The 27,751-nt window shown below is 42.3% G+C and overlaps 1 protein-coding gene across 1 annotated transcript; it reads right to left on the bottom strand.

The window, feature by feature from the left end:
* Positions 1-57: 57 nt before the first annotated feature.
* Positions 58-13,730, bottom strand: TPH1 (tryptophan hydroxylase 1). Its single transcript, XM_086613015.1, is given in 17 exon segments — positions 58-1,234; positions 1,536-1,669; positions 2,222-2,317; positions 3,444-3,497; positions 3,499-3,572; positions 4,064-4,217; positions 4,408-4,409; positions 4,682-4,765; positions 4,768-4,813; positions 4,816-4,851; positions 4,853-4,880; positions 6,376-6,443; positions 7,123-7,223; positions 8,645-8,828; positions 9,809-9,864; positions 9,867-9,945; positions 13,683-13,730. Coding segments are annotated over 17 exon segments (1,419 nt in total). The 3' UTR covers positions 58-1,059.
* Positions 13,731-27,751: the final 14,021 nt, after the last annotated feature.

The raw sequence follows: 27,751 nt of genomic DNA, 5'->3' as shown, positions 1-27,751 counted from the left end.
GCCCTTCCAGTTACCATTTGCTCAATAGGGAATGAAGGTGTTCAGGCCTAGTAAAGAAGAAACAAAATGCATCTTTGTGCAGCTTGTACAGGTCAATAAAGTGACTGAGTAATCAACAGGATGCTTAATATTACAAAAAGACAGTCTAGACTATGAACTTTGGCTGTTATTTTAAACACTGGTTTTATTTTTGAACCAATTGAACTACTTTGAATGTTAAATTTTAATTTGGAAATGGCTTTAGGCTTTGTGTTAAGTCAGTACCTAATGGCTTGCTATATTTTTTGCTAAATTAATTCATTCAAGAAAAAGGGAAATGCTATTTCTGTAAGGAAAGGTTTTCCCTCAGTTGCATTATCAAAGACAGCAACAAAAATCCTGATTCTCTGAGCTGATAGCAAATCTCTTAAAATAATTAGGATTCCATGCAATAGCTCTGTGTCTCTGCCTTATACTAGAAGCATGCCAAACAGCACATTTGAAATTATTTGGGAGCAAAAACGATCCCTTTGAAAGCAAGATTTAACCCCTCAATTTCATCATAGTGAACCTTCAGCTATTTGTGTCCCAATGCCTGCACTGTAATCATTCAAGTTTTAAACTTAGTAGCATAGTAGCACAGACTTAGAAGCACTGATTACTATAGCTTCTACGCTATAAAGTCTGCAATACTGTAAAATTAGTAGCGTAGACTGCTAGAGTCAGAAACTGACATTTCCCTGTGGCAAATTATTCCTTTATTGCCTCATAAGCCACATTCTACAGCATCTGAACCCAGCCCTGATCCACAGACCACGCTTTTGCTCCAGTCTAGCAATTTCTCTACTCCCCCACTAGCTTCTCAAAGGCAACTCCAGGCCTTCTTTTTGCTAGGGGGATGGAGGAATACATTCTGTAAGGGACTTTACACAGAGAGACAACATAAAGTGATCATCTTTATGGGCCGTTCGCTCCTCTATTGTAAAGGAGAGGGTTCTTATACAACACATTACATGCCTAGAAAGAAATCAGTAGGTAAAAGAGAAGAGCTGCTGAATGCACCACACTGCCACAGGACTATTAAACTTCCAGCTGCTTGCCCATCTTGCTGAGGGCATCGCTGACAATGTCCAGCTCATGACGTAGCTCATTGACCACACTGGCAATGCTCTTCGTGTCTTTCAGGATCTGCACGCTTTGAGTATACGGATTGTACTTCAGGCCAAATGGGCGTTTGATGGTTTTTGCAAACTCTCTATTCAAGTGAAAAAAGAGAAGGAGTTACAAACAAAACACAAATGCAGCCTCTGTATGCACACAGTATCAATAATCAATTTTCAAAACCGCTTACTTTCTTAAAAATAGTTGTAATTGTTATACAGTTCATCATCTTTCTCACTAGAACATGGAAGACCAAGCAAATACTAATCTCAGCTGTACAACCCCATGAAAATAATTATAAAACTGTGAAAGAATGAAAGGGTTTGGTGCTGCTACCAAGAGATGCATGAAATCAAACCTGCTTTTATAAAACAGGGGAAAATAAAAATCTGTACCTCATCTTTTCCTTTGCTTCTTCAAAACTTTCGGAAACAAAGTAAACCTCCTGGAAAGTTGTGATGAGGCATTCTTGCTTGCAGGTGACCTTTGGGTCAAAAGGCTTGACTTTGGCACAGCCAGAGAGCGAGTGCTGGTAACATTGTGTGTTACCATGTGTCAGAGGAACATCACCACCCAAAGAATCCACCAAGAAGATTTCGAGAGGTAGAGTGAAGAAAAAAAAAAAAAGAGTATATTTTAGTACATTGCTTCTTAAGATTTTATCTGCAGATGAACAGCAGTTAAAGCTTAACAAACAGAATAACTTCGAACTGTATATTCTGCCCATATGGGTCAAAAAGGGCTTCCTCAGACACGAGGCTCATGTGTAAACAAGGGCAGTATTTTCAGAATCTGGTTAAACCTGCAGAGCTTTATTCTGAAAATAGTTACTTGGAGCCTAACATTAAGAAACACCAGTCATCAAATGCTTCCTGTGAAAGACATGGGAGCTGCTCAGCATATATCCAAAAGCAGACTGTCCAGTAATTATTGCCACAATGAATTTGCTTAAAGTCTAGCAGGTATCCAGGAGTTTTCAAAAGAAATATTTTTAGAATTATATTTCATAAAAAACAAGGCAAAACAGTGACATAATAATCAGGTATGATCAAAGAGGTAAATTAACAGTAGATATTCTCACCTTGAGCTCACTAATTGAAGAGAGCAAGCCAGCCCCATAAACTCGTAGCTGTCCCTCTTGCTTGCATAAGCCAAACTCTACAGTGAAGAAATAGCACTGAAACAGACAAGGAGTAAATAATTCAGCCTTCAGCAAAAATGCTGCAGTGAACTAAATGGGGGCGTTTCTATTTGCAGGTAGTGTCAAGCAGTTGCAAATAGCAGACAGTCATCACTTGGTTATCCTTCTCAGATATTTAAAGGGGAGGGAAGCCAGAATAGCAAAGTGAAGAACCACTGGATTGCATGATTCTCACAAGAAATATTGATATTATAGATCACCCAGCTGGGGTAGAGGGTGTTAATGTTACTAGGAACATAGAGACGTAAATCTGTTTTGAGAAATACTGTCATGACATGACAGCTTCAGCTTAAAAGAAACACTGGATTAGAGAGGATGTCTGGGAGGTGAAGGAAAATATCAGCCCACTATGTTCCTCCTTTCCTTAATGGCCTGTAAATCAGAGATGTTTAGTTTGCTGGATTTCAGGATTTCTGCAGGTATATAGGGAGGAACACTATTTTCATAGATAGCTTAATTCTGCTCCCACTGATGGTAGTAGAAATTCTACCACTAGCTACATCAGATGGGGAAAAAATATAAATAAAAGTATCAGCGAACCAGTTCCTTCATAATTGGCATGAATTATTTTTCATCTAAACTTAACTTTCATCTCAAAATATTTTTGCCAAAGCATCTAGAAATTGGTATCCAGGAAATAAGATTAATTTATATTATTGAATTTCTTGGCTGAAAAGTATCTAATGCTATTGCTCACCACATTCAATGAAAACACCATATCATTTCAACTCATTCTACACAACAAAGAAACAGATTACTTTTAAAATCATTGAACCATGTTCCCAGGAGTAAAAAGATTTGTTTGGAAGAAACAGACCACAGAATTTCAATCTGGAAGAAGTGATCTACCACCAGAAGTTGCATCCTTAACTTGACAGCCAAGTGAAGAAGAATGCCAATCATATCAACCTTAAAAAGTATTTTTTTTCCTAGCATGGAAAATTGTTATATCACTCTAAAAGCTAAGAATCAACGAAACACATAGGTCTAGCAGCTGGTGTGGCTAATGTTGATATGAAGCTCCAAATTTATTTGATGGACTGGGATCAGCTTAGTAAAGCACGAAGCTTCCAATGGGATCACCAGGCACGGAAACACTCACTGTTGCCAGTTTTTGGACAGCCTCATCTGATGCCCCGAGTGATGCAAGACCAATTTTCCTGGGAGAACTGTGCAAAACTGGGTTCAGCCAAAAGAGGGACATGGCCTAGGAGCTCATGGCATGTATCACCTGGAAAAGAAACAAAACAAGAAGTCTCATGATCCGTCTTTGTGGTAGAGTGAAAAAGCAGAACCACTGAACAGATAACAATGTCTTGCGTTAAACTATTTACTATCCAAAGATAGAAAAGCGTCCATCATGTTTAGCTGAAAGCAATTGAGCAAGGTCATACCAGCTCTACGTAAGTACATAAATTCAGATTTTCAAATGAAGCTGCCTAAATAAAGATCTGAGCTCTGCATTTGTGAGGGCAACTGAATACCAATCTAACCTCTGTGCACGATTACATCAGTAAGAGCTCTCCAATAACATGCTGTACTTTCAAAAATCCTGTACTTATGAAGGTGGCACTTGAGCATGCTAAAACTTCATTACATGCAGTGTGAAGGCTGAGTCTTCAGCACCTTGAAAACTAAGTTTTCTTGCTGGTGTGTTTGAACAGCTTTCAAGCAGCTTGGCTCTGGGCAACAAGATTCAAAACCCACTCTCTCAAATTCTACCCCAAGATTAAACGACTCACGGCTCTGGTGTATAGAGAGGGTCCGAACTATGTCTGACATATTGAGTGCAGTGAAATACTCTGAATGCTAATCCTGCCAAGAAGTCTCTGGGCGACAGATATCCAGCAACAGGGCGAATGGTGAAACCTGTGCGCTTGAAAAGGAACGGAGAAATCATACATTAGGTTAATGTAGAATGGTGCAATGGTGTCACCTTTCTTCCGGCAACTGGGATAAAACCCACAGCCCTGCCTTGGCTCAAGCGCACGTGGGAAAATTAGGCACGATTAGAAAAATTAGCCCTAAGCTTGAGAACGACCAACGTCTAGTAAAAATGTCCCTACCTCTGTTTGAAGTGGATTTCCTGACGAAAGCCACACACAATACAGCGAGGTATCTCTTTAGTCAATACTAACAGTCTCTGCAGAGGTAGCGCAGCCACTCGAATGTCACACAATACATTAAACACATATGGTCCAACAAGGCCTCTTAAAGGATCAGAATGAATTCAAGCGGAAGTGATGAAGGATGGGGTTTTGTGGCTACATAATAGCAGTGTGATTTGCAAGGGACCTCATTTCGGGGGTTTTTTTTTGTGTAAGAAAATTAGCATGTTACCTTTCAGGAAGCGGGACACATCTTCCAGCTGGGGGATGTTGTCTTCTCTGTACCCACAGTATTTGGTGAGCAAGGGTAGGTTTTAAGGTACTCTCTGCAGGCATGAGTTGGGTAAAGCTTGTTACGCTCTCGTGGTACCCAGTCCCCCAAGTCTTGATCTCCTCCTCAGTTGAATTCAATCTTAGGAATTGGGTCACCGCTACAAGAAGAGGAAGAAAGGACATTCCTCGGTAAGTAGCTAATAACAGATGACTCATTTACTTACTATTATTATCTAACATTCATATGGCTGTGATACCTGGTCAGGGTGCATTAGGCACTGTCAAATACACAGAGAGATCTGGTCTATGCTCTGGAGACCTTTTAGTCTAAGGACTTGCTCTCTTTTCCACCTAAATCAACTGACAGGAATCTTTGCATTGACCTCACTGGAGCCTAAAGGTTCAGTTCTGTAAAGTTTCTTAGGTGTTTAATGCTGAAAGTAACATTTAAAATACCTGCATAATCTTTACAGCTTCAGGAGCTGAGAACACATCCTTTCCCCTGTTGGATTTCCCTGTCTAGAATTACTTTCCATATCTTTTTGATTTGTTTTAGAAGAGAATTCCCCTGAATCAACAATACATTTTGTGGAAGCAGCTAAATATACACATTAAGCAAAATCATGCTTCTATGGAGAGGAGACAAGCATCTGTCTGAACATATTAATTGTTGTCTCCTATTTAACCCTCAGGATCTTGATTAAAGTGGATTATAGCAAGGGTGTGACTCTAAAGCCCACTGAAGCAATGGGAGTATTACGCTGAGCTCCCGCTGCCAGCCAGGTAACCAGCATGGCAGATGCTTTTCCCAAGGGAATTTCTGCTAACAATACATTAACAGTAACTGGCTCTGTGCTGCGGTAACCAGTTGCATTAACCACACAGTGTAATAGAGCTCTAGATACACCACCACTTCTAGGTCATTCCAATTGAGGAACTTGGCATCTAAATCAAGAAGGCAACGCAACACGAAAATCACATTTAGAAAGAATTTACAGCACTGGGCTATGAGACTTTTACTGCTTTTAAGAGCTCCCTCCCCCAAGCAGCATCTCTAAAGACAGAGCTCTTCAAATTTCTTTTCACAGAAAACTTCTTATCTACACATCACATGCACTAGTTTGAACCAGGAACTCAAGTAGTAACATTTGCCCAGAGGGTTTATATCAGTGGTCAATGGCTCTATATTGGGTTTTGCCTTCCCTCTTGCTCCGTTTGCAAAGGAGACCGACCTGCCCTAGTCAAGTCCGTACGTCCTGGCACAGGCAGCTGTGCAACACACGTTGTTCACCCTCTGTTGCACCCATTTACAGAGAAGCAGGGAGGGAATGCAGAGTCCAATGCACCACACTGCAGGAAGCCCACGCTGGCATTGCTGTCCATCTAAGAATCAGCACTGCCGCAGGTGCCATAATGGCCGAGCAACCATGAGCTGATCCTCAGACCCATCAGAGGCCCATGGGTGCTGTAAGATGGCCTAGATCTATCTTTAATCTTGTCTTACATCTCCCTTGTTTTACCCCTCCAGCTCTGATTCCCAAGCTAAACATGTTTCAGCAAGATCTGAGCCCAGGGAATGCGAGTTCCTGCCAGTTCACTCTGCTATTATTTCAAGACACCCAGAAGGCTTATCTGGAAGAAGTCGAGACTTACTGTTTGTAGTTCATAGCCAGGTCTGCAAAATACTTTCGCCTCTTGTCGATACACATTGTCTTTGAACCCTGGCAGGGGGAATGAGAGAAAAAAAAAAGGTCAAATGAGTTTCCAAGCTGTAGTGAATAAATGAATTTAAAACAAGACACTTGAAATTTCTTCAGTTGGGAAATATAAAATATGCTGTGTAAGAATGAGAGGACAGGGCAGGAGCCTCACAGCTGTAGTCTGAAATGTTTAATAACTGTGAACTAAGTAAATACTTCAAAGTAAGGACCAGCAGTTTTATGCCTACAACTATATATTCAGTAGGCAAGAATTCATTTTAGTCATTTCAGTAGTTATACAACTTTGTTACTTGTTTGGTTATTCTAAACTACAGAACAAATTGCCCGTTTGCACTGCCCAAGTACCAATTGTTTGCTTCAATTGTAGTAAGGGAAGAAAGAAAAGGAGGAACCCAGCCTGCCTCACAACGCTTTTTTTCTCAATTTGTACGTGACCACTCAGGGCCCAGACCTGGAGCCCTCGCAGGAGTACGCCTTGCGGAAAGGCACAGGAGCTGAATTCAGTGACGCCTTGCCTGAACTAGGAAAAAGACATGAAACCCCCAAGAGAAGGTGCTCAGACCACGGAGGCACAGTTGAAGGGAAGGAGGGGGAGGAGGAAAAGCTGCAGTGTTTTTAAAGCAAGCTCCACAAAGTACGTTTTCACTAAGCATTGGGTGTAGGAGGGAAAAATACTTACTGGATGGTCAGCATCCAAATCAGACCCGTACATCAGCACTCGGTTTGCACACTTATCCAAATCTGAGATCTTCTTCGGAAGCCAGGGAACATTCTCCATGTCTAGGGAAGGCATGGAATCCACAAAGTTATTAATAACGCCAAGCATGCTGAGGGAGGAAATGCTACTTTCAAGTATGGCTATGGCGGTTACAAGCGAAATCTATAAATTAAAAGGGTCACGAATAAGGCAAGAGAGCCCACTGCCTATCTGGCACCAGCCTACAGCTCACACTTCCTCCTCTGTCACTGTCACCGTCTGCCTCGAGAGCACAGCCAGCTCCAAAGCGTCCAGGGAGGAAACAGTTAACATAAGTTTTCTGTGGCCCTTACTGTTAGTACTGTTAAGGTTAGAGTAGTATCTAGAGGCTCTCACTGAGACAAAGCCTCCTCGTGCACAGTGCTGTGTGAAGCTTCTGGGGTACCGAGTGTGCAAAGGAGCAGAGAAGTGATTTGCCTGTTGTCTCTGGAGAGGGGGAGCAGGATGGAGTCCTCCCATCCTGCTTTACTGACCATGGGAACTGAACGCTGCTCTGTGGTTATGTACCTCAGAAGCATCCAGCTTTGCCAAGGGGGTTGTGGGGAAAGAGAAAGAGAAGGAGGCAATTTCAGCCCTGCAGCCTGAGACACACACTTTGTTACAGTTTTGCTACTCATTACTTCTTTTTTTTTTTTAATAGCCCAAGAAAGTTTATAACCAAGCTTTTGGCAGAGTAGTCAACACAGTTTTTCTGCCCTCATGTTCATGTTCTGCCCTTCAGTGTTCTCAAAAAATACAAGAGGAATGTTTAGATTGAAATTCCCCTTACTTAGGGCTAAAGTAAGCCATTTTTATCGAAGAGACACCAGATCTCAACTTTCCCTACCTACCAGCCTGTGCCAAGCACAGTGGCTGAGAAATACACGGGACTGACTTCCTGCTGCCCTGAACTTCAGGCATCTCTTTAACTAGAAGCAAAGGTAAACAGGATCTGAAGCACCCTAAAGTTAAAAGGCACGTCTTTCACACTAATATAAGTAACAAGTTATGATGAAGAGCAGTTAAAAAAAAAAAATCAACTCAAGAGCTACATGAGGAAATTACAGAATCCATCTCCCACTCTCACCAGTGTCTGAACTGAACTGGTATTTGTCAGTATTACCCCTCTGTCATCATGGTGGTCAGTTCCTAGCCAAGCTCTGCATCCAGGCTTTGCCTACATGCCGGCCTGCACGGGTGCAGAGACTCCCATAGATGCCTGTTGTGCCGTGCTGGAAAAGACGGGAGCACAGATGACAGACATGCGATTTGCACCAGCCTGAAACAGCCCGTACTCCTGGGTGACACCAGCCGACGCAGCCCTGCCCATATCAACCACACTCCTTCACAACACAGAGGCATAAACCTGGTAGCTACTGATCAAAAACACTACCCAAGAGCATAAAAAGATTTCTAACCAACACATCGAGAAGCGGATTTCATCAGATCGGCCTTTTGTACTTACCATTTCCCTGGACATTAAAATGCTCTGTCGGGTTCATAGAGACAACGTTGACGTGGGATTTCAGGAGCTGGAAGATCTCATTCAATTGTTCCCTGTTACTGTCACAGTCCACAAAGATCTCAAACTCAGAATTTCGTCTCTTGGACTTCCGTGACTCAATGTGTACCAGATTTACATGCTTCTCCTGTTTTGTAAGAAGCAATGTTTTCAAACAGATTGACTGGCAACTAGAATTTGTTTTTCAAATAAATATTCTACTGCCATGGAATATTCACCACCTTTGTGAAGCTATTTTAGTTCTCTTGGATCTCTTGATAGCAGTTTGCTTATTAAAGAGGAGGGGAATGGTTTGATTTTAAAAGTCTCCTGTTCAGAAGAAAATGAAAGAGAACCTGTCTTTCAATTTCATTTACATTCAGGAAGCACAGAAAGACACAGTCAGGACGTTTAAATTCATAGACCTTTTTCTTTCATCCCTCCCATAGGAAGCTGATTAGCAACTGGGTCTAGGGAAATTCACCAAAATGCCAATCAAGTCACCATATAATTATCTCACAAGCAAGCAAGGGATTTAAAAGCAGTAGTTTTCAGGGCAAATTTCACTTTTATTGGAAAAATTATTTAATCATATTGTAGTGGGAACATAGAGAAAACCCCAAGCTAAGACATGCAGGGCCAGATGACAGAGCACAGTGGCACTGCCCATATTCCTTGCACAGCACCTGCCCAGCAATCGAAGGAGCACAGTTGTGCAACTACAGTTCCTCTGTCACCCTCAGTCTGGGGGCAGAGTGACAAGGACACTGGACTAACCCCAGTGTGGGTCAGCACCCCAAGTGTCTACCTGCCATCAGCAGGAGCTTCAGATCCACCTCTTATAAGCAGTAGAAGCAATGAGTGTCAATCCTGTTTTCATGAGGGAAAAGGCAAAACTCTCTCAGTCTTTTGTCGGTGCAGATGATAAGTTTTGCAGAGATTTTTAGCCAGCCAGCATCTCATTTCTGAGGCATGAGTTTACCTTCATGGGTAATTTTGGGTGCAAAGTGGGAGCCAGGTTAGGAATCAAATCCTTAATAAATGGATGCAATTAAGTCTAATGTGTTCCAAAACTATCCTTACAATTTAAAACTACAGACCTGCTGTAGCAATATGATTATTGCATACCTGAAAGAGTTTTAATGCTTTTACGAGTCCTCCGACTTCATTCTTCAAGGAAAAATTATGGCCGTTCTCCCTCTTTCAGATGCATGGTCTTCATTCTCTTTATTGTCTTCAATCATCATGTAATTTGACTTGTTTAACTAAATGCAAACAAACAAAAAGATTTTTTTGAATGGCTAGTAGTGCAAAACGTGTAAAGTTTTACATTTCGGTTTGTCTTTGGGTAATACTGTGCTTTGACTGATCAACCACAAAAAGAAAGGTGCCAATTAAAACATTACAATAACAGGCACAAAGTTAGGCACGTATAGAATTTGAGAGAGCTGTGGATGAAACACTGAGATTTCTTGTTTTCAGTTAAATGATTCTATAGACATCTTTAGACATTCTCTAGGATGCAGAAAATGTTTCCAAAGTATAGTTTATAATTAGCATTGGTATTTCAGGGGAGGAGCTACAAGATTTCAGCAGAAATAATAAGATGAACAAATACTTGTTAGCAAATTTGATGAACATTGGTAAGGGAATAATCCAAAACCCATGAGATATAGGTAGGAAACATGGATCAGGATTTAGCAGATCGGAACTGAAAAATCATTGCTTATCTCTCACTACCTAACTATAAAGCACTGCTTTTACAGAGAAAGGAGACAAAACCTAAGGAGTTAAATGTTGTACTGACTAGAATCTGTTGACTACAGAGATTGTCCTGCTGTAATCAACCACAACAGAACTGTTCGGTCTGTCGGGTCCCCTAATTCACATGCCAAACCCTTATCATAATCACTCAAATCACACACCCTAAAAATTTTCAGACATCCAACACTGTAGGACCATGTGATCTTGTACATTACTGGTGATCACACACCTGACTGTGCTGAAATCAGTGGATGTCACAGACCATATTCTTAGCTACATGTAGCCAGGCCATAAACAAAGATAATATAGAAACAATTAAGAATGTGGAAAATGCAAAGTAAAGAAAAAATACAAGGCTTAGAAACAGAGGCTGTGTCATGTCTTCAAACCTTGCAAAAACAAACAAAAAAGGAAGGAGCCAGTGAGAAAGAGGAGAGAAACAATGAAGGCACATTATTGCTATTTGGAATTATTTTTTTTATTTGATGCAGCTGTTAAAGACATGACTATCTGGTGACATTTTTGGGAATGGAAAGAGCAAAAATAAAAAAATCGAAGCACAGCAGTTCCATTGATTCTCTTTTACAGTCTCTCCAACTTCAACCTCTTGAAAATGGATAACGCTGAACAGGTTAAAATTTCTATCTGTAATAGGTAAGTTTAAAAATAAAAACAGATTTTACCGATCATTTATCAAAATGTTCCTATTAACTTTTCAGATTAAGAAGGTAATCTGCCTAACAAAATAATTAAATTAGTTTTATTTTAAATTGAGTGGTTTACAACCAGGCAGATATTTGATGCTGTTCTAAGAAAGGTTTCAAGCAGGTTTCTAGCTGTGAGCTCTTTCGGGTACAGCGGTGGTAGCCCACGGAGGAAGTCTTGCTCCAAGCCCCACTGATGCTAACAGAAGTATTTGGATTTCTGATTGGGTCCCCGCCTCTAACAAGTTGTCACTATATGACTAGCCTGGACAATAGTGTCAGTCCATCACACTGTTTCTGATCCAGCAAAGCCACCATCAACTTGACGTCCAGACATCAAATTCTCAGCTGAAAGTGGGTGACAGTGCCCAAACCAGGTTCTGCTGAGCAGCCGGCAGGTTTCACAGTTCACTCACAGTTCACAGCGAGCATCAGATCAGGATCACAAGAGCCAGGAAACGAGCAAGGGTATTCCAAGCAGAAGAGAAGAAGCTAACAATGAGCAAGGGTATTCCAAGCAGAACAGAAGAAGCTAACAACTCCACAGTTACATACAGGTTATTGGTTTTTCTCAAGTGTAGAGATCACCATTTGTGTGTGCCAAATCCTACTCAGATGGTACTGCTGAAGAAAAAGCTGGATGCAAAGAGGTCTCCATTACAAATGGAGTTAGATGGTGGTCTCCGAAGGCAAAAACTGTTGGGCTGTTTTATATACATGGTTTATAGGCAGCATGTTGGATTGATTCCACATTCAGGATCATTGACTTAAGACAAGATCAGCTTATGAGATTTGGCATGCATATTATAAGGTGCACAGCTAGGACAAACTACATGCATTGAGGACTAATGTCCTTATTTTGTATTTTGCTAGTACAACTAATGTGTTCAGGATCAGGTGACAAGATCTATGAAGTCTATTTATAAGAGACCAATGAAGAAAATACAACAAAAAGCAGTGTGTCTTACATAAAGTTCTAAAACTTACCTCTAACTTCAGAATTTTAAAAAGTTACAGACGAGAAATTCAGATGCCTGCAGTGCCAAACGCACACTCGTTACATCTTCAACCCTATAACCAACGTTAATCTTTTGCTTTCACTTAAAAAAAAAAAAAATGGACTGAAAACAGGTCTGCATTAATGCAGCAACCATTTTGGTGCAAGACAGCAAGAGAAAGTGGCAATGCAAAAACAGCTCCTCTCCTCCAACAGGTGCACTTTCACTGTGTTTTGTATCAGTAACTCAGCTCTAACCAAATCTAACAATTTTCCTTTGCATGGTAACACATTTGAGCTTTTTGGAGGGTGAGGGGGGAATTAATATTCCATTGATGCTTGTTATTAACAATGCAAATTATTAACTGATTTGCCATCAACCTGACTCAAGTCTTAATGAAAATACATCAGCACAGGGATACTCTAAAGTTCTTATCTAGATAGATATCTTGGTGCCTTCTGGTTAAAGATTGCTCCTTTTGGAGTCTACAACAATCACCTTCCCTTTCTCCCCTTCCCCAAACATTCTGTGAGTTAGATATTTAAGGGTGAATATTTTGTGCTTTAATTCTTTATATTAATGGCTAGCCAAGATTTAAAATTATCCAAACACACTCATCTAAAGGAAATTATGTTTTAGAGCCATAAATCGAAGACTAAAAAAATCTTTTTAAAAATGGCTATCAATACAGATAGCCATTAATTGTACTTGATAAAAAGTCTCAACAGGCATTTTATATCCTCCTCCCTCTTTAAGCAGCTGCTTACTTTCTCACTGTCCTTCTGACACACTTCTTAGTAAGGAAGGACGAAGACTTGATCTTATAAGCGACCATGACTAGATGTCACCTTACAGGGAAATTTTTCAGCCACCCAAAGGTCTTCCTTAGCTTTAGTTCTCAGACATCAACCCAAAAGCTGTGCTGAACAGTTGGCTTCCAAAGATCTGATGGATATGGCAAAACAATCTTTTGTGAAACTTTACTCCATCACCGTCAGCATCTTGTTTTCACAAGAAATTTTACTAACTTTGTAAACTGCACAGTATCAATAAGTGCAGCCAATGCATAAGCACTGATTTTATCTGATCTTTGATGTACTGAGCGTATTCCCACTGTAACAAGAAATAATCCAGCAGGGGATTTTTCTGGGCTATCTCACACCCTCTGTCTCCTAAGCAACGATGCACCACAAGTTACTTTTGTTCTACCTCCATTCCATTTGCTCCCATTTCAATTTTACCACGTTTTGTCCCCTTTCTGTCCAGAAGCAGCAGCACGGATCAGTCCCATTCCAATCCCAGCGACACCGCGCACTCCCGCCGCTGCCAGAGCAGCACCTCAGGGCGACCACCGCTCTCCCAGCAACCGCGGCCAGGAAACTCCCCTGTCCCCCCGAAACCGCCGCTCCGAGAACCGCAACTGTGAGGCGCCAGAGCTGGAACTTCAGAGAAGCGACATTTTTCTCGCAAGCCAGGATCGCCCCCCCGCGCCACGGCCGCTCACCCTCCCCTGCGCCCCGGCCCGCTCCCCCTCACCTGCCCGGCGGCGTCCAGGGAGCCGCCGCGGCGGGGCGCGGGATGCATGGCCGGGACGGGACGGGACGGGGCAGCGCGGCGTTCCGCTCCTCTCCTCTCCGCTCCGCAGCACCCGCCGCCCGCTTTATGGAGGGGCGAGAGCCGCCCCTCACCCCCCGCGGGAGGCGGAGGGGGCGGGGGGGGAGGGAGGGAGGGAGGCAGTTGTGCGCCGCCCGCCCCGGCTGAGGAAGGGGCTCGTTGTGAGAGGAAACACGAGTTTTTCATATTCTCCCCCCTTTCATTTCTCTCCCCTTTCATTTCTCCCTCCTTTCATTTCAACCCTCTTGATAACACCCTCTGAAAGCTGCTTGTTCAAAGACTTTTTGCGGGAAAGGGATGCTCAGAAGCATCACCCATCCACCGTCTCTGCACCCCCAAAAAAAACCCACAAAAAGCGGTGCTTTCCCTCCTGAGTTACCTCTCCTTGGTCACCTATAGAAGGAAGATGAAGGAGGGGTCAGAGAAGACTGACTTTTTGTGCGTTTTGCAGCTAACGTGAGTTTGCACCCAGTGTCTGGCTGGAGGGGGCCTGTCCGCCACCATAGTGTCCATGCAGCCTCTTCCCAAAACGTGTGCGCTCATCAAAAATTAACACGTACACTGCCTGTGGGAAGAGGAAGACAAACCATAAAAACAAGAGGTTTTGAGGGCCGGGTCCTCAGCCGAGGGCAAATCCGCAGAGCTGCCTGCAAAGCAATGCTTTAGCTACAGGGCAACTGGCGGCCCAGGCGAGGAGCTCCCCTAAACGCTCTGCCAAGCTGCTGCTGCAAAAGCATAGAGTGCATGTTGTAGCCTCCCAGAGAAACACGGCAGGCAGATGTATTGAGTTCTTCACTAAAAATAACAGTGCAGTTGTTGCTGTGAAAATAAATTGCAGTGCGTTACTTCTTTTTTGAAAAACTCCTGCACATACAGGAAGAATAACTACATTTCAGTTAGCAGCAACGTATATATTTCATATCTTATACATAATGTCATTTATTTTCTGTCTAGATCTAGGCATATGTTTATATTTTAGAAACCATCATGGTTTTTAGACTCCAGTTCTCGCTGTGTCCTCTCAGGTCAGACTTGGCAACAACATGAAGATAAGGGGATTTGTGGTACACAGCAGGAGAAGCCAAAACATTCCCCGGGAACATAATCTCTTGAAGGCTTTAGTGGTCTAGGAGAGGAGAGATTGATTGGTTTTTGTTGGGCATGGGGCTGTCCAAAAACAGAGATGCTGGTCTTTTGTTACGTTCCTTATATACCTACTTTTCAAAGAAATGCTCAAAATCAGCAATGACTAGTTTTACCCTAATTTACTCAAGTATCTGAAAATCTCCAGCGTTTTCCTCTTCAGTGCCTAAAATGTTGAAGCCTTGATTCCAGCTAGATCCCCTAGACACTGGTGTAATGCCAATGAGAAATTATACTGATGAAGCCAATATGCAGGCTAACATCTAACCAAGGCAGACACAGTCACACTTGCACCAACATCTCCAATGATGATGATGATGTCTTCCATCTTCCTAGAAGACATTGAACTTCAAACAATTCTGTTTCTAAGAGGACTGAGGGTGACTAGTACTGCCCTTCAGACAGATCGAGAGAGCACGGCTGTAAGTCATGACATAGCTGGAAAAGCCAGCTTGTTCTAGTTTGCTGATGTGATATATTTTGTGACCAGATGCTTCAATTTTCCCTTCATAAAGAAAATGCAATGGTTATTCACTGTATGTCTTAGCTCTACAACAGGCATTTCGCTTCCTTCTTGCAGAATAGATCTCCCCATCAAACAAGCTGACTCAAAAAGCAAACAGTTTGTAGGATCTTTACCCAGAATCTTGAGCATACGAGAGCCTGATAGTAATAATGAATCTGTAAACATGGGCACGGTAAGATATTTATGATAGAATATGACTAATCTGTCCATTTTCCCTAGCTCAAATGCAACAATAATAAACTAACATGTCATTCTGCACATGATTTTTTTTTTTTTGATTACTCACTAGGTAGCCCTCTAGAAGCTCTTCCATTGCAGGTGAGCATCTTTATTTGGAAATCCGGGCTCAAGCTGGGTTTCCAGTACTTCCTGATAGCAGCCAGGTTGAAATTCCCCTGCTTTCTTTTCTGTCAAAATGTTGTGCTCATCCTTAACAACATTTGAAAGAAAACACGAAATACAATTCTCTCTCACGTTTCCTCAGGCATCGGAAGACAGCTGAGTTCAGGTCACTTTAACTGTGGATGAAGGATTTATTGGGTTTTTTCTACTTTTACTCAGATCTGTCTTTCTCCTTTGAAGGCTATAAGCTTTCGCAAGATACACTGGGAAAGCCAGTTTATTCTTGGTGTCTACATATGGATTATTCTAGTGTTAAGGGACATGGACGCCTCCCCTACAGCCCAGACCTGTAAAGATGCTCAATGCAGAGTCAGTCGCCCAAGTAGTTCTGAAAACCCGCTTTGGAGCTGCTCTCCCCAGGAGACAATAGCAGCAGTGGTTTGAAAACACAAAGTACAGGAAAGGAAGGCACAGGACAGTCCGACTGGACACACCAACACATCAGATGTTGAAGCTGAGCTCAGCAGAAGCATATGAGATTCAGGGCATGCAAGAGCCATGGAGGAGATACAAACTGAGCTGCCAGCTATGCCAGGTTTAAGGGCACTTCCCACCTCCGAAGGCCCAGTCTGATAAACAGACAGGAGCTTCCCTGCCTCCGTCCTCGCCCTGTCATTTCCAATTTGAGCAAGAGCTTTCTGGGACACCGGTCATCCCTCTTCTCGTACCTAACACTGTAGAGCCCCATGGTCAGCTTTGACTATAACTGCTGATATGATGCCAGCAGTACAATAACAGCCAAGGAAATAAAACTTAATATGAAATTAATTAATTACATAGAGAGAAAACCAGGGTGCCTAGAATTTTGAGGAGCTGATTAAAGCTGATTCACTGGTTTAGTAAGAAGTGCTTGTTCACCACGGCCAATGCCCTGTAGGCTGAAAGAGCAGAACCACAAAGCATGAACTGACTCTATTACTGCCTGTTTTCACTGGGTGCTCGCTGGAGCCTGCTCTTCTGCCCTCCATGGGCTTTCCAGCTCCTCTGCACCTGCAGATGGTTTTATAGGAGAATTATTTAAAAGCTTTCATCCAAAAGCTGAATCTCTGTAGTTTTAGGGTTGCAGGATTTCAGAAAACCGTCACTCTGTGGCAAGCACACAACTGCTGCTTTGGGTTTTCATGGACAGTGGGACACTTTTACCTCCTCCCAAAAGCTGGCAGCGCATCCTACCATTTAAGAGCAGTGGCTTTGATCCCTCACCACAGAAGAGAGCCGTATGGCATAGCAAAACTAGTAGCAGCCAGGTGTGAGGTCAATGAAAACAGGACAGTGACGTGGACAGGTGCTGCTCCACTCACCCTGGGAGGAGGCAGCACAGGTAAAGACTGACCTAGAAAATATTTGAATTGTCACAGAGCTGGTCTGCAGGAGCACTGAGGCAGAGAAAGACCAAAGTTTTCAGCGGGAAGTCAGAAGTCTAGCAGAACCTGAGGTGCAAAGGAGTTGTGAAGGACAAAGAGACGACTTGGGGCATTGACACCATAAGGAAACAGGCTCTCCTTATCTCATGATGGATAATGCAATACAGTGATTTATTTTTTTTTAAAAGCCCACAGGAGATTTCTCACGTATAGCCTCTCATACAGACAAAGTCCTCCAGACAGATAATCAGCACCTGAGGATCAAGTATAGGTCTGACCCTGATCCAAAGTGGGTCAGACTGATCACACGTTTTGCCACGTGCGGATGCCGCAAACCTGTTGCATTGGCACAGAGTGACTGTGATAGCACTCACCACAAAGGCTATAAGAACTGGCTTTCAATTACATTAGCCCCTCATAAATCCTCACTAAATGAATCCTCCTTTTCTCAGCAGACTCCACATCCAAGTGAAAGGGTGGATCAGACTGAGAAATCCCATATTTTCTGGGCCCTTTGCTGGAGTAGCTCCAGGAATATCAAGTGGCTTCAGAAGAGGCCACGAATCCCCTCCTGCTGTCTGGCTGCTATCTCAGAGGTGACTCTTCTCCTCCAGGTTTTGGAGGGTTTCTGTTTCATTCTGCAAAGCAGGAATTTGATGGCAGAGCTTGCAACCAGACTGCTGTGCTGAACATTTGTAGAACTGGAAATTTTAGGCTGAGAAGTATTAAAACCGAACCATCTTACCTCCCGGTCTTCCCCTCCCTAGAGGGCCACACAGCAAAGGGACTCTTTTTGCTGTCTGTGAAACAGAACAACATAAACCTTCTGCCCTACATCTCTCCTCTTCCTCCCACTCTGAGAAAGTTTGCTCTCCATCAGTCACAGCTAAAACATGCAAGGATTCAGCTAACTTGGCACATCTTTCCAGACACAGCAAGTCTTGCATCCATCAACACTTTGAGGAATCTGGTCTAGAAACAAAAAAAAAAGAAAGAAAAAAGAAAAATCAATGTAGTACAGGGGCTCTCAGTGCTCCAGTGCTGGGCGAGAGACAGTCAGGAGATGATTTTGTTCAGCTTGCCACAACTGATGAGATAAGAACCATGGAAAGGCAGGTTAGGAATGATCTGCAGGGATATTAATCTGCTGAAAGACAAGATTATCTACCCGAACACAGCAAGACTGAAGGAGAGAATCAGTCAGCCCTAAAGTTTTCCCAATCCCATCAAGGTCATCAGTGTGAATTATCCCTTCTCCCCATGTGGTAGGAGAAAGTACACTCATCTCCAGTGAAGTAATTTCACAACATCACCTCTGGGACATAAATCTCCCTGGCCATCCCTTGGACTTCATTTGGCCCAGACATCTCCCTTTCCAACCAGTATCATTTGCCTGAGGCCATGTGGCCACTTAAAACTTTTCCAGAAAAAGGTATGAAATGTTAAATCCCTGAACAAAACAGGTTTAACACGACTTAATACTAAGTCTGCTCTAATTATAATTACCTCCTCCAGAACAGACTGCTGCAAATTCTAATCACAGCCCTCTGCCTTTCTGTTAATTAACTGCTGCAGACAAGTTATGCCTTTAAGAATTGCATGGCACTTAGGCCAGCACTATGGAAGTTGCGGGAAGAGGGAAGATGAACATCATGCAGTCCTTTGAAACAGCTTGTTTTGCAGGATAGGTTTTACAGATCTTCATGTTCTGCTTGCATTTTATGGATGCCCTCAGATACTGACATCTGAAAAACTGCTAGACTGAAGATCTGACTCATTTTCTTCTACTATTTTGAGTATTTGTGAAGCATTGATGAGAACAACATCTAAGCAGCAGCACTCTCTTCCATTCACTTTCTAATCTTCGTTCTCCCAAAATTTGACTTGTCTCACTTACAGGAGGTTACCTGACACTGTGGTTTATGTCATTTACCTAAACGCCAGGAGTTTAAGAGCTCCAAACCCAAAAGCTTTTGAAATTTTCTGAAAATGTATGAATCTGAAATCCCCAGCTTTCAACAAGGGAATTCTTCCATTTGCACCCTTCTGTGAACAGAACACTTCCAACAAACGCTTCCCAGGGCAATTCACCCAACCATTCACTAGCATGAGGCTACGACAGTGTCATGGGCTGTACTTGGAACAACTGTCAAGAAACATCTGGAAGTCTTGGTGCAATAACTCAGCTACTGGGAAGAGGACCACCTCCCCATGAGGGTGGTTCAGCCATCAGTTAACTCTCCATGTTACTGAATAGCTGCTGAATAATAACGCATTTGATTCATAAGCAATTAATAAGCAATAAAAGAAAATGGGGACATTTAAATTACACAACTATTGAAATATTTACAAATACATTTTTCCAATGAAAAGTGCAAGAACCAATCAGGCAAATTACCCACTTGGTGTGATTCAGCCAGCTGTAGCATCGCTAGCCTTTAAGGACGCTTATTTTGAAAAGCCAGAGACGCTGTGTAAATCTAGTGAAGCACATGTAGAATGTAGCACATACATTCACTGTTTGTATATTGCTTTGGACTGTTTAAAGAAATAATATTAGCCCTTTCATCTGAGGCAGGTAATATTTTTCTTTTCATAAAAGCTGAATAAAACCATGAGTGACATGAGTTACATGCTGCTCTGAGCAAACAAGGTGTAGTTTTTCCTAACAACACCTTTGCAAGCTTTTTATGAAAGGTTAGTTAAGATGCTACTGGGGCAAGGGAGAAACCATGCTCTGATCTGTTTTCACCTGTAAATATTTTATCACAAGTTTAATATCAGCTACATTTTGAACAAAACTCTTGTCTGATTGGGAATCAAAATCCTGAAAGAGCTCTTTGCTTCAACTACTCTGGAGTTACTGAGTACAGAAATGCAAATTACATCTCTTTTTCTTTTTTTTATTTCCTTCCTTATCTGCTCGCTGTTAGCCAAGTCACCTGAAGTTAAATTTGCAGGGAGCAACAGAGCTCTAGTTCTGCACCAGCTGGCAAAAATTCCCCTTATTACTACAGCAAACGGGATTTAGCCCAGCAACAACCATCAACCATAGGTGGGGAAAACCAGGCACAAAGCTTGACAAACTAATCTACATGCTGCCTGGAAATACAGCGTAGCTCTAGAGAGGACAAGGAACTACTACATTTCCACTAGCACCACCTGAGTCTTAACAAACACTGTTCTACTCAGGCTCATGCACCAATCCTGCCCTCCCGGCAGGATGGTTGAATGACTACCCGGACTGCAAAGCAGAAAGGTCACATCCACGTCTCCCTCCTTCAGGATATTGCTGCCCTGCTCACAGCTGCTGGTGCGGAGATGACAGCCAGGCAGGTGGGCAGTGCCACTGCATCTGAGCAAGGGGAGGTGGTCAGGCCCAGGGATGGCACCCAGGGGTGACCAACTGATCTCCAAACAAGTCCATACTGACCAGCAGGTCTGAAGTCAAGCTGGAAGGTCAAGTCAGCAAGCTGGGATCATCGAGGGACACGGCGAGGCGCAGAACACCTGCCATAAAGCTCAGGCAGGGGTGATGGGGAGGCCCACAGCTGTTTTCACAGCAGTCTGAGCTGAGGTTACATCCCTGCACTTCTCCGATCCTGGCCATCAGCCCCAAAGCCCTGGCAAGGGGAAAGAGGCTGAGAAGCTGCTTGGTGCTGAGGGCTCTGGCACCAAAGCTGCCATTGCGAATCGCAGAGAGCTCAGCGTACAGGGTGCACAACACTTCACCGGAATACAAAGCACATAGCATCCAAAAAGAGGAGAACAGTACGTGAGAGCCATAGGCAACCTCAGCCACCAGCACTGAAAACAGCCACTTTTGGCATTCAGAGTATACAGGACCCAAAGGGATTACTTCTGACCAGGTCCTGATGTTTTTCGATCCCTTAAGCAGAAGGGTAGTAGAAGCGGATCCCATCTATTGAGGAACCACTCTGTTAGCACTATTTCTACTACATTATAATTTCTATTTAAAAACCTCAAGAATCATCCAGTTCTTTCACATCATAGGCAAGCACAAAGCAAAATAGTCAAATGCGTAAATAAGCCTGCTGATAAGAGAAGCACTGAGTGTTTGTTAACCTCAGCCTGTTGGCCTAATTAGTATAACAGCAGTATATTCTGCATTCAAAGTGAGGTGGAACAAGCTAACAAAGGAGAAAGCTTTGTACTTGGTAATGATATGAGTAAGCGCAGCTCAGAAAGCGATTCAGCAGACTTTGATCCACTCAGAAAAGAGAAGGAAAGCTCTTGACACTTCTGACAACACAGCCTCACCAAGAGCGTGGGCCAGTAACCAGCCTCTACCGTATTCACATTCATTTAGGAAGTTTATCTGACGTTAGATTCGTTGACTGTAAGAAGCAGAAAGACTGCATTCAATGTATTTCACATACCTTAAAAACAGCAAGGCCAAGGGAAATCAAGAGCTGGCTCTAAGGTCCAAACAACCACACAAGACATTGGGTCTGCCTGTTACAATAGGGTTTTGCATCTGTTTCCCCTCCTTGCTGTAAATGATCAGCCTTTCTGAAACAGAGGACGTGGACAGATTTTCCTTTCCTACCCAGTCTGTTATGTTCCATCAGTATTTCAAAACGGAATGAGCTTGGAGAACCGCTCTCAGTCTGCAGACTTTTAGACACGTTTCTTCCCGTCGGCTGAAATCCTGGTGATCACACAGGACAAGTGGCTGGGGGGCAGATTCTGGTCTAGGCACTAACACTGACCACTGGTCAGCATGAGCAGAGTAAATTAAATCACGGTTACTTTCTGCCGTAAGGATGAAAAGCAGTAGGCAATGTAAACCCATCAATTCAAAGCAGGGACTTTAAACACTCTGGCAACTGTAAAATGTTCAGCCTCGGAGCTGTAAAACACATCATCATTTCCAGGATTAGAAAAAGCTGTCCATGTCACTGTGTTTTCATGACAGACGTCTTTTCCCCTCTGAATTTCTTTTATCTTATTAGATTTCAGCTCCCATTACAGTTAGGACAATTCTGCAATGGGTAAAATTAATTAGTTTGCATCAAAGAAAAGCTTCTTGAAATGTAACACTAATGAGTTTCATCTGCCTGATTAGAGGGCATTGCTTTAGTAACACTTGGTGCAAAATTTTATTTCAGAGAAATAGAACATTATAAGAATATTCAAGGCTAAGTGCATTAGCTAAACAGTAACCAGAACAATGGATAAAACATTAGGGTGGTAAACTGTGAGCAGGCATATAACTGAATATTAAGAGGATGCAAGTGTAGACCAGAACAGGTTAACAAAGACTTAACAGAGAAGTGTTTGAGGTGCAAGTAGAGCTGGGTACAATTCGCAACAGTATTTAGTGAACTAAGGCTAGACTTCCCATCTTTTCACAATGCTTTTAGGAATTAAATAGAAAAGACCTAGGGACGGGAAAGAGAGTACTAGTTTTTAGAAAGGAAAGATGGAAAATATTCATTTTAAATGAATAAACTATATTTTAATATCTGGCAAACTACCTGGACAAAGTATTTGCTTATTTTTAAATCTGATTTTATGCAAGAACAAATAGTGTTTCACTAACTTATTTATGATTGATGGGAGAACCACTCCAGAGGATAAAGGGGATTAAATAGATTCGGTATTTCTTGATTTCATCGAGCTTTTTCACCCCAGCCACTTTCTCTTACCCTATTAGTACAAACAAGTAAAAAATACAGTCTACAATGAATTTCCTGATAGGCAGGTGCAAATTCACCTGAAAAAAATCACATGGTAAAAGTAGTTATCAGGGACTTGCTGGCGAATTGGGCATAGCACAGTAAATGCTGCTAATAGACGCATGCGGTGTCATTTGCAAATGACACACACATGACGTAAGTGCATGCAGTGGAACATAAGGGAAGTGTCTTTCCTGTGATTACGTTTCCCTCCATAAGCTTCCCGAGCACATACACAAGACTAGAAATGAAGATGTGGTGTTAGGAGAGGGCAGGCCTAAGCTGCTATCAGGAACAGCTCCGTTTGAGAGGAGGCAGAAAGCCCACATTTGGACAAGGGTATGCTTTTGCACAATGCTCTCCATCTGCGGCCAAAAAAAAACCACTAAAATTTGTGGCTGGGCTCTCAAAAACACACAGGCAGGTGGCTGAGCAGCACAACTGAACAGACAGTCACTTCTGGCTGGGGGAAAACACTTAATCCGGGTCGGCTGCTGAATCACATCGCAAGGCACCAAGGGGTTACCCGGCTTAAGGTGGTGAAACACAAAAAGCCTTAGGATAAGCTGAGAACTGAATTCAAACCTCTTTTACCCCTTTCCTCTGTTTTCACAAGGCTTCAACTTGAACATTACCGCTTTTTGTCAAAATTATCTTGACTTGCAAAAGGCAACACTGAAACCTTGACAGTTTATCCTTTTGCCAGCCTTTTATACCTTTTTGCAGGGATTTAAATTAAAAAAAAAAACCAACTATCATTTCAAACACCCATGTGTCCTCTTTCTTCTGATGCCATGCACGTACTGCACCTGTGCATAATCTTTCTCCAGTTGGGCTTCTGCAAGAGGTCAACAACAACAACAAAGACTGCACCTGTTATTCATAAGCTTTTTGTTATCTCTCAGAAGACGCAAAGAGCCCAGAGCATGTGTGGGAAGGAAAAAGCTTTGTTTAATTTAATTAAGTTTACTTCTTTCAAGTCTGAGTAAACCTGGGGATCAGCAGAATGACTGGTTAATTAAATCATGAAAGCAATTCCTTTAACCTGTAAGGGCAACCACATCATGCTGTGTCGCTTTCAGCAGGTTCTTCCAAAAAAGCACACACAACCTTTACACTGTGAACCAAAAATAAGTCTACCACGCAGAGGGTACTGCAGTATTAAGAGCTCTTCTACAGCAAAAAATAACAGCTGTGGAGTAGCACTGTGGTTATTTTCAACACTTCCATCTTAAGGGTTGGCTCCTGATCTGTTTGTGAAAGTTGGTGGTAACATTACAATACAAGATACAATTCTGATCCTTAAGTTCACCGCTGGAGAGCACTGGTCAAGAGGTAAGTGAGCAGGGTGGGCTCCAAGACACACTCACAAAGATGTTGTTCTGACACAGCACTGGATGCTGTCCTGATTCACCTGTTCTGGTGTCCAGAAAGGCTGGAGAAGCAGGAAGGCTGCAAGAAGTTTGCCTCTTGGGGCTACACCTGGCTGCTCTTGTTGGATTTGCCCCTTGTACCTGTAAACACATGCACTATGCAGGAATCGGCCTGGGCAGCTCCAGTCCCACTCCAGAGCAACTTCATGCCAGTATCTTCTGCATCTATCTCCCACCTCCTCTTAAGAGTTGTCAAATCCTCTACGAGAGGAGGGAAAGGAAAAGGACGAATCTTCCCTTCATTTGGGCTTGGGCTTTCCCATGTGAACAGCTCACACTGCACCATGCCAATACATTTAGGTCCCTCAGAGTCTTCCCTTGGACCCTTCCTTTCTACTCTTACCTCATGAAATCAAAATCTTTACTAATCAGGCTGGCATAAACTCAAAACGTCTTCCCATAGTTCCTGTGAGCAGCCTTCCTACCTGGCTAACAGGAAACTCTCTGATGTTGAATAAAAGAGTTCGTGCATTACAGAGAATTTTTAATGAAAAATAAAACCTTCTGACATCATTGGCTAATTACAACGTGCCACGCTAAAATACAACGCTCTGGCTATACTGCAGGGCAGGACAAAAGCCTGCACGTATTTTCCTGTGTGCTTCAATATCCTCCTATTGACAGAAGATGACTGGGCTACAACTGGAGACCAGGAAATGATTTTTGAGATTTCATTAGAGTAATTGACAACAGCATTTCCTTTCTACGTAAGGTTAACAGATGGCTTGTTAAAGTTACAACTTCTTTAAACAGGCTGTCACCAAAAGTGATGTGCATGACAACAAAAATATTGATACAAGCTCACTGCAAAATTAAAACAGAGTTTACATAACCTGAAGCACAGAATAAATGACTGCCACCATTGCGACACAGAATATCAAGGTGCATTTGCTTTTCAAATATTTCCTTAGAAATCGCATGAAAGGACATAAATTGGAGAAGTATCAATAACGTCAGTTATTATAGGCACAGACATGCAGTCGGTCACCATGCCTACTCCACAGGTATGAAGAAATTACCATGGACATAAGAGCTTGTTACATTGATTTTAATCCAGCTAGTAACAGAATATATTAATCACACAGAATTTTTAATTTTGGGTAAATATGTTTTCATATAAAAATGCTGAAGTCAAATTCAAGATGTAGGTTCATGCTCATACTGACTGCTGTTACAGACCGAGCAGGATTTTGTTCTCCTCGAGTAAAAACCAGGCAGACATCAAGCAGGCCCCTTGCCCTCAACACCCGACTAGTTGGCAAAACCAGGGGTACACTGAAGCCTGCTGTGCTCATCTCAGACCAGTGTGCAACACAAGCATCAACCCTTTAGGACTCTGCTTGCAAAGACTCTGCTTGAATTTCTGGTGTGTTCAAGACCTGTGGCAAGACAAGGGCATGCAACACCTGAAACTGCCCCACCGCCACTGTGGAACAGCTCCCTGGTGCCTCAGCCAGCCAGCAAAAATGGGCAGTTGCAGGGTGAATAATAATTTAAAAAATAAAATAAAAAAACCCCAAGCAATACTAGTTTCCCCACCTGCTGTGTTTTTTAAGACCTCATGTTCGCCTTAAACTTTTCTCATTTCCATGAGAGCAGGAAGAACTACAAACGAGAATCAGCTTTGCAAAAAGAAAACATAATAAACATTATAATAAACATTTTTAATAACAAGTGATAGGACAAGAGGAAACGACCTCAAGTTGCACCAGGGGAGGTTTGGATTGGATATTAGGAAAAATTTCTTCACCAAAAGGGTTGTCAAGCATTAGAACAGGCTGCCCAGGGAAGTGGTTGAGTCACCACCCCTGGAGGTATTTAAAAGTCGTTTAGATGTGGCACTTAGGGACATGGTTTAGTGGTGGACTTGGCAGTGTTAGGTTGAGGGTTGGACTCGATCCTAAAGGTCTTTTCCAACTTAAACAATTCTACAATAGGTGACCGCGCATTAGGTATTCCACTCCAACAAATCTAGAATGCTATCAATGCTACTGATATTTAATACTTTTCTCCTTCAACATCACACTTACTTGCTATTTATCTCCTTTGTCATAATTCTTGCAAGTTTTTTCCTGTTTCTTTCTCCAGCATCCTTTCATCTCTTTTCTTTCTCTAGTATTACTGCCTTACTTCTCTTCACAAGATCCTACCACTGTTACTTTTCCAAGCATTGTTTCACAACAGTTCAGAAGCAAATCTTTTCTCTTACCAATCTCAGATGTCAGCTTCTTGCATTATAAAACCTTTTTTTTTTTTTTTTTTTTTTGAGAAGAGGTAAATAATTGAATCAGGGAGGCAAATAAAAGGAGGAATAGGAACAGTATTTCCCATTGCAAAACCTCTGTCGATAGCTTTTGGAAATAACTGGTTTCTTCACCGACCTTACGATGTCAGGTTCACTTAGCACACGCCTCACCAGCTCCGACTGAGGGGCACGCTAACTGCACGACTGACGCACACAGCTGCGACCGGGGAGCAAACATGCAGCTGCTCGCTGCTTTTGTTTGCCTTCACATGAAGGATTTTCGAGAAATTGTATAATATTACAGCAGACTGGTTCTTGCCCCAGGTGTAGCAGGTTCTTCCTTTCTCATTGAGTTTGGCAGAGCACATTAATTTCACCATTGTCTAAAACAAAAATACAAGTAAACAGCAAGCATTAAAAGAAAAAAGCAGGCATTTAATTTTGAGGGGAAAATACAGGATATGCTAAGGAACTGTCGTGATCAAGAGATTCTGCTCTAGAAACAAAATCAAATTCTCAACTGAAAGGATAACAGAGATACTGCTGCTTTTGTAACTCTCAGTTACAGCCAAAACAAGGCTAGTGGAAAAAATAGAAATTTTCAAAACAAACAAAAACACAGTAACATATCCATAACTTTTCATACCAGTATAATCAACTATGACCATGATCGACTTTCAAATAAAGATTGTAATTTTTTTTTTCATTCAGCTTAGTTACAGTGAAAGGTAGTTATAACAGGCCAATCCTAACAACACATAATCTTATGGGAAAAGGAATCACCATAGCAGTTACAAGAGCATATGAACTAAGTAATGACAGAAAATTAAGAAAGCAAGCAGAGTGACCTGAATATGGGGAAGTGTAGAAAAGAACTTCCCAGCATATTATGTTTCATGATTTAGTCTACCAGAAGGGACAGGCTTGTGATGTGAATATTGGGCAAATATTTAGACTATCAGCAGCAGCAACAATCTCCTCCCATCATTAAGGGAGCAGATAAAGCATTCTAACATAATTGGGGTTTTCCCCACATATCAAATTTCTTTGGTTTTCTGGTGCTTTACCTCACCAGGAAAAAATTACTATGGGGAATAAAGATGCCAAATGTACATAAAATGTGAGTCAAAAGAATGCTAAAATCCTATCTTTGAATGAAATTATTATAAGGATCTA

The sequence above is a fragment of the Tauraco erythrolophus genome, chromosome 6, assembly GCF_009769465.1.
Source record: "Tauraco erythrolophus isolate bTauEry1 chromosome 6, bTauEry1.pri, whole genome shotgun sequence".
NCBI classification, from domain to species: domain Eukaryota; kingdom Metazoa; phylum Chordata; class Aves; order Musophagiformes; family Musophagidae; genus Tauraco; species Tauraco erythrolophus.
The sequence above is the reverse complement of the archived record's forward strand: the minus strand, read 5'-3'. Positions and strand labels throughout refer to the sequence as shown.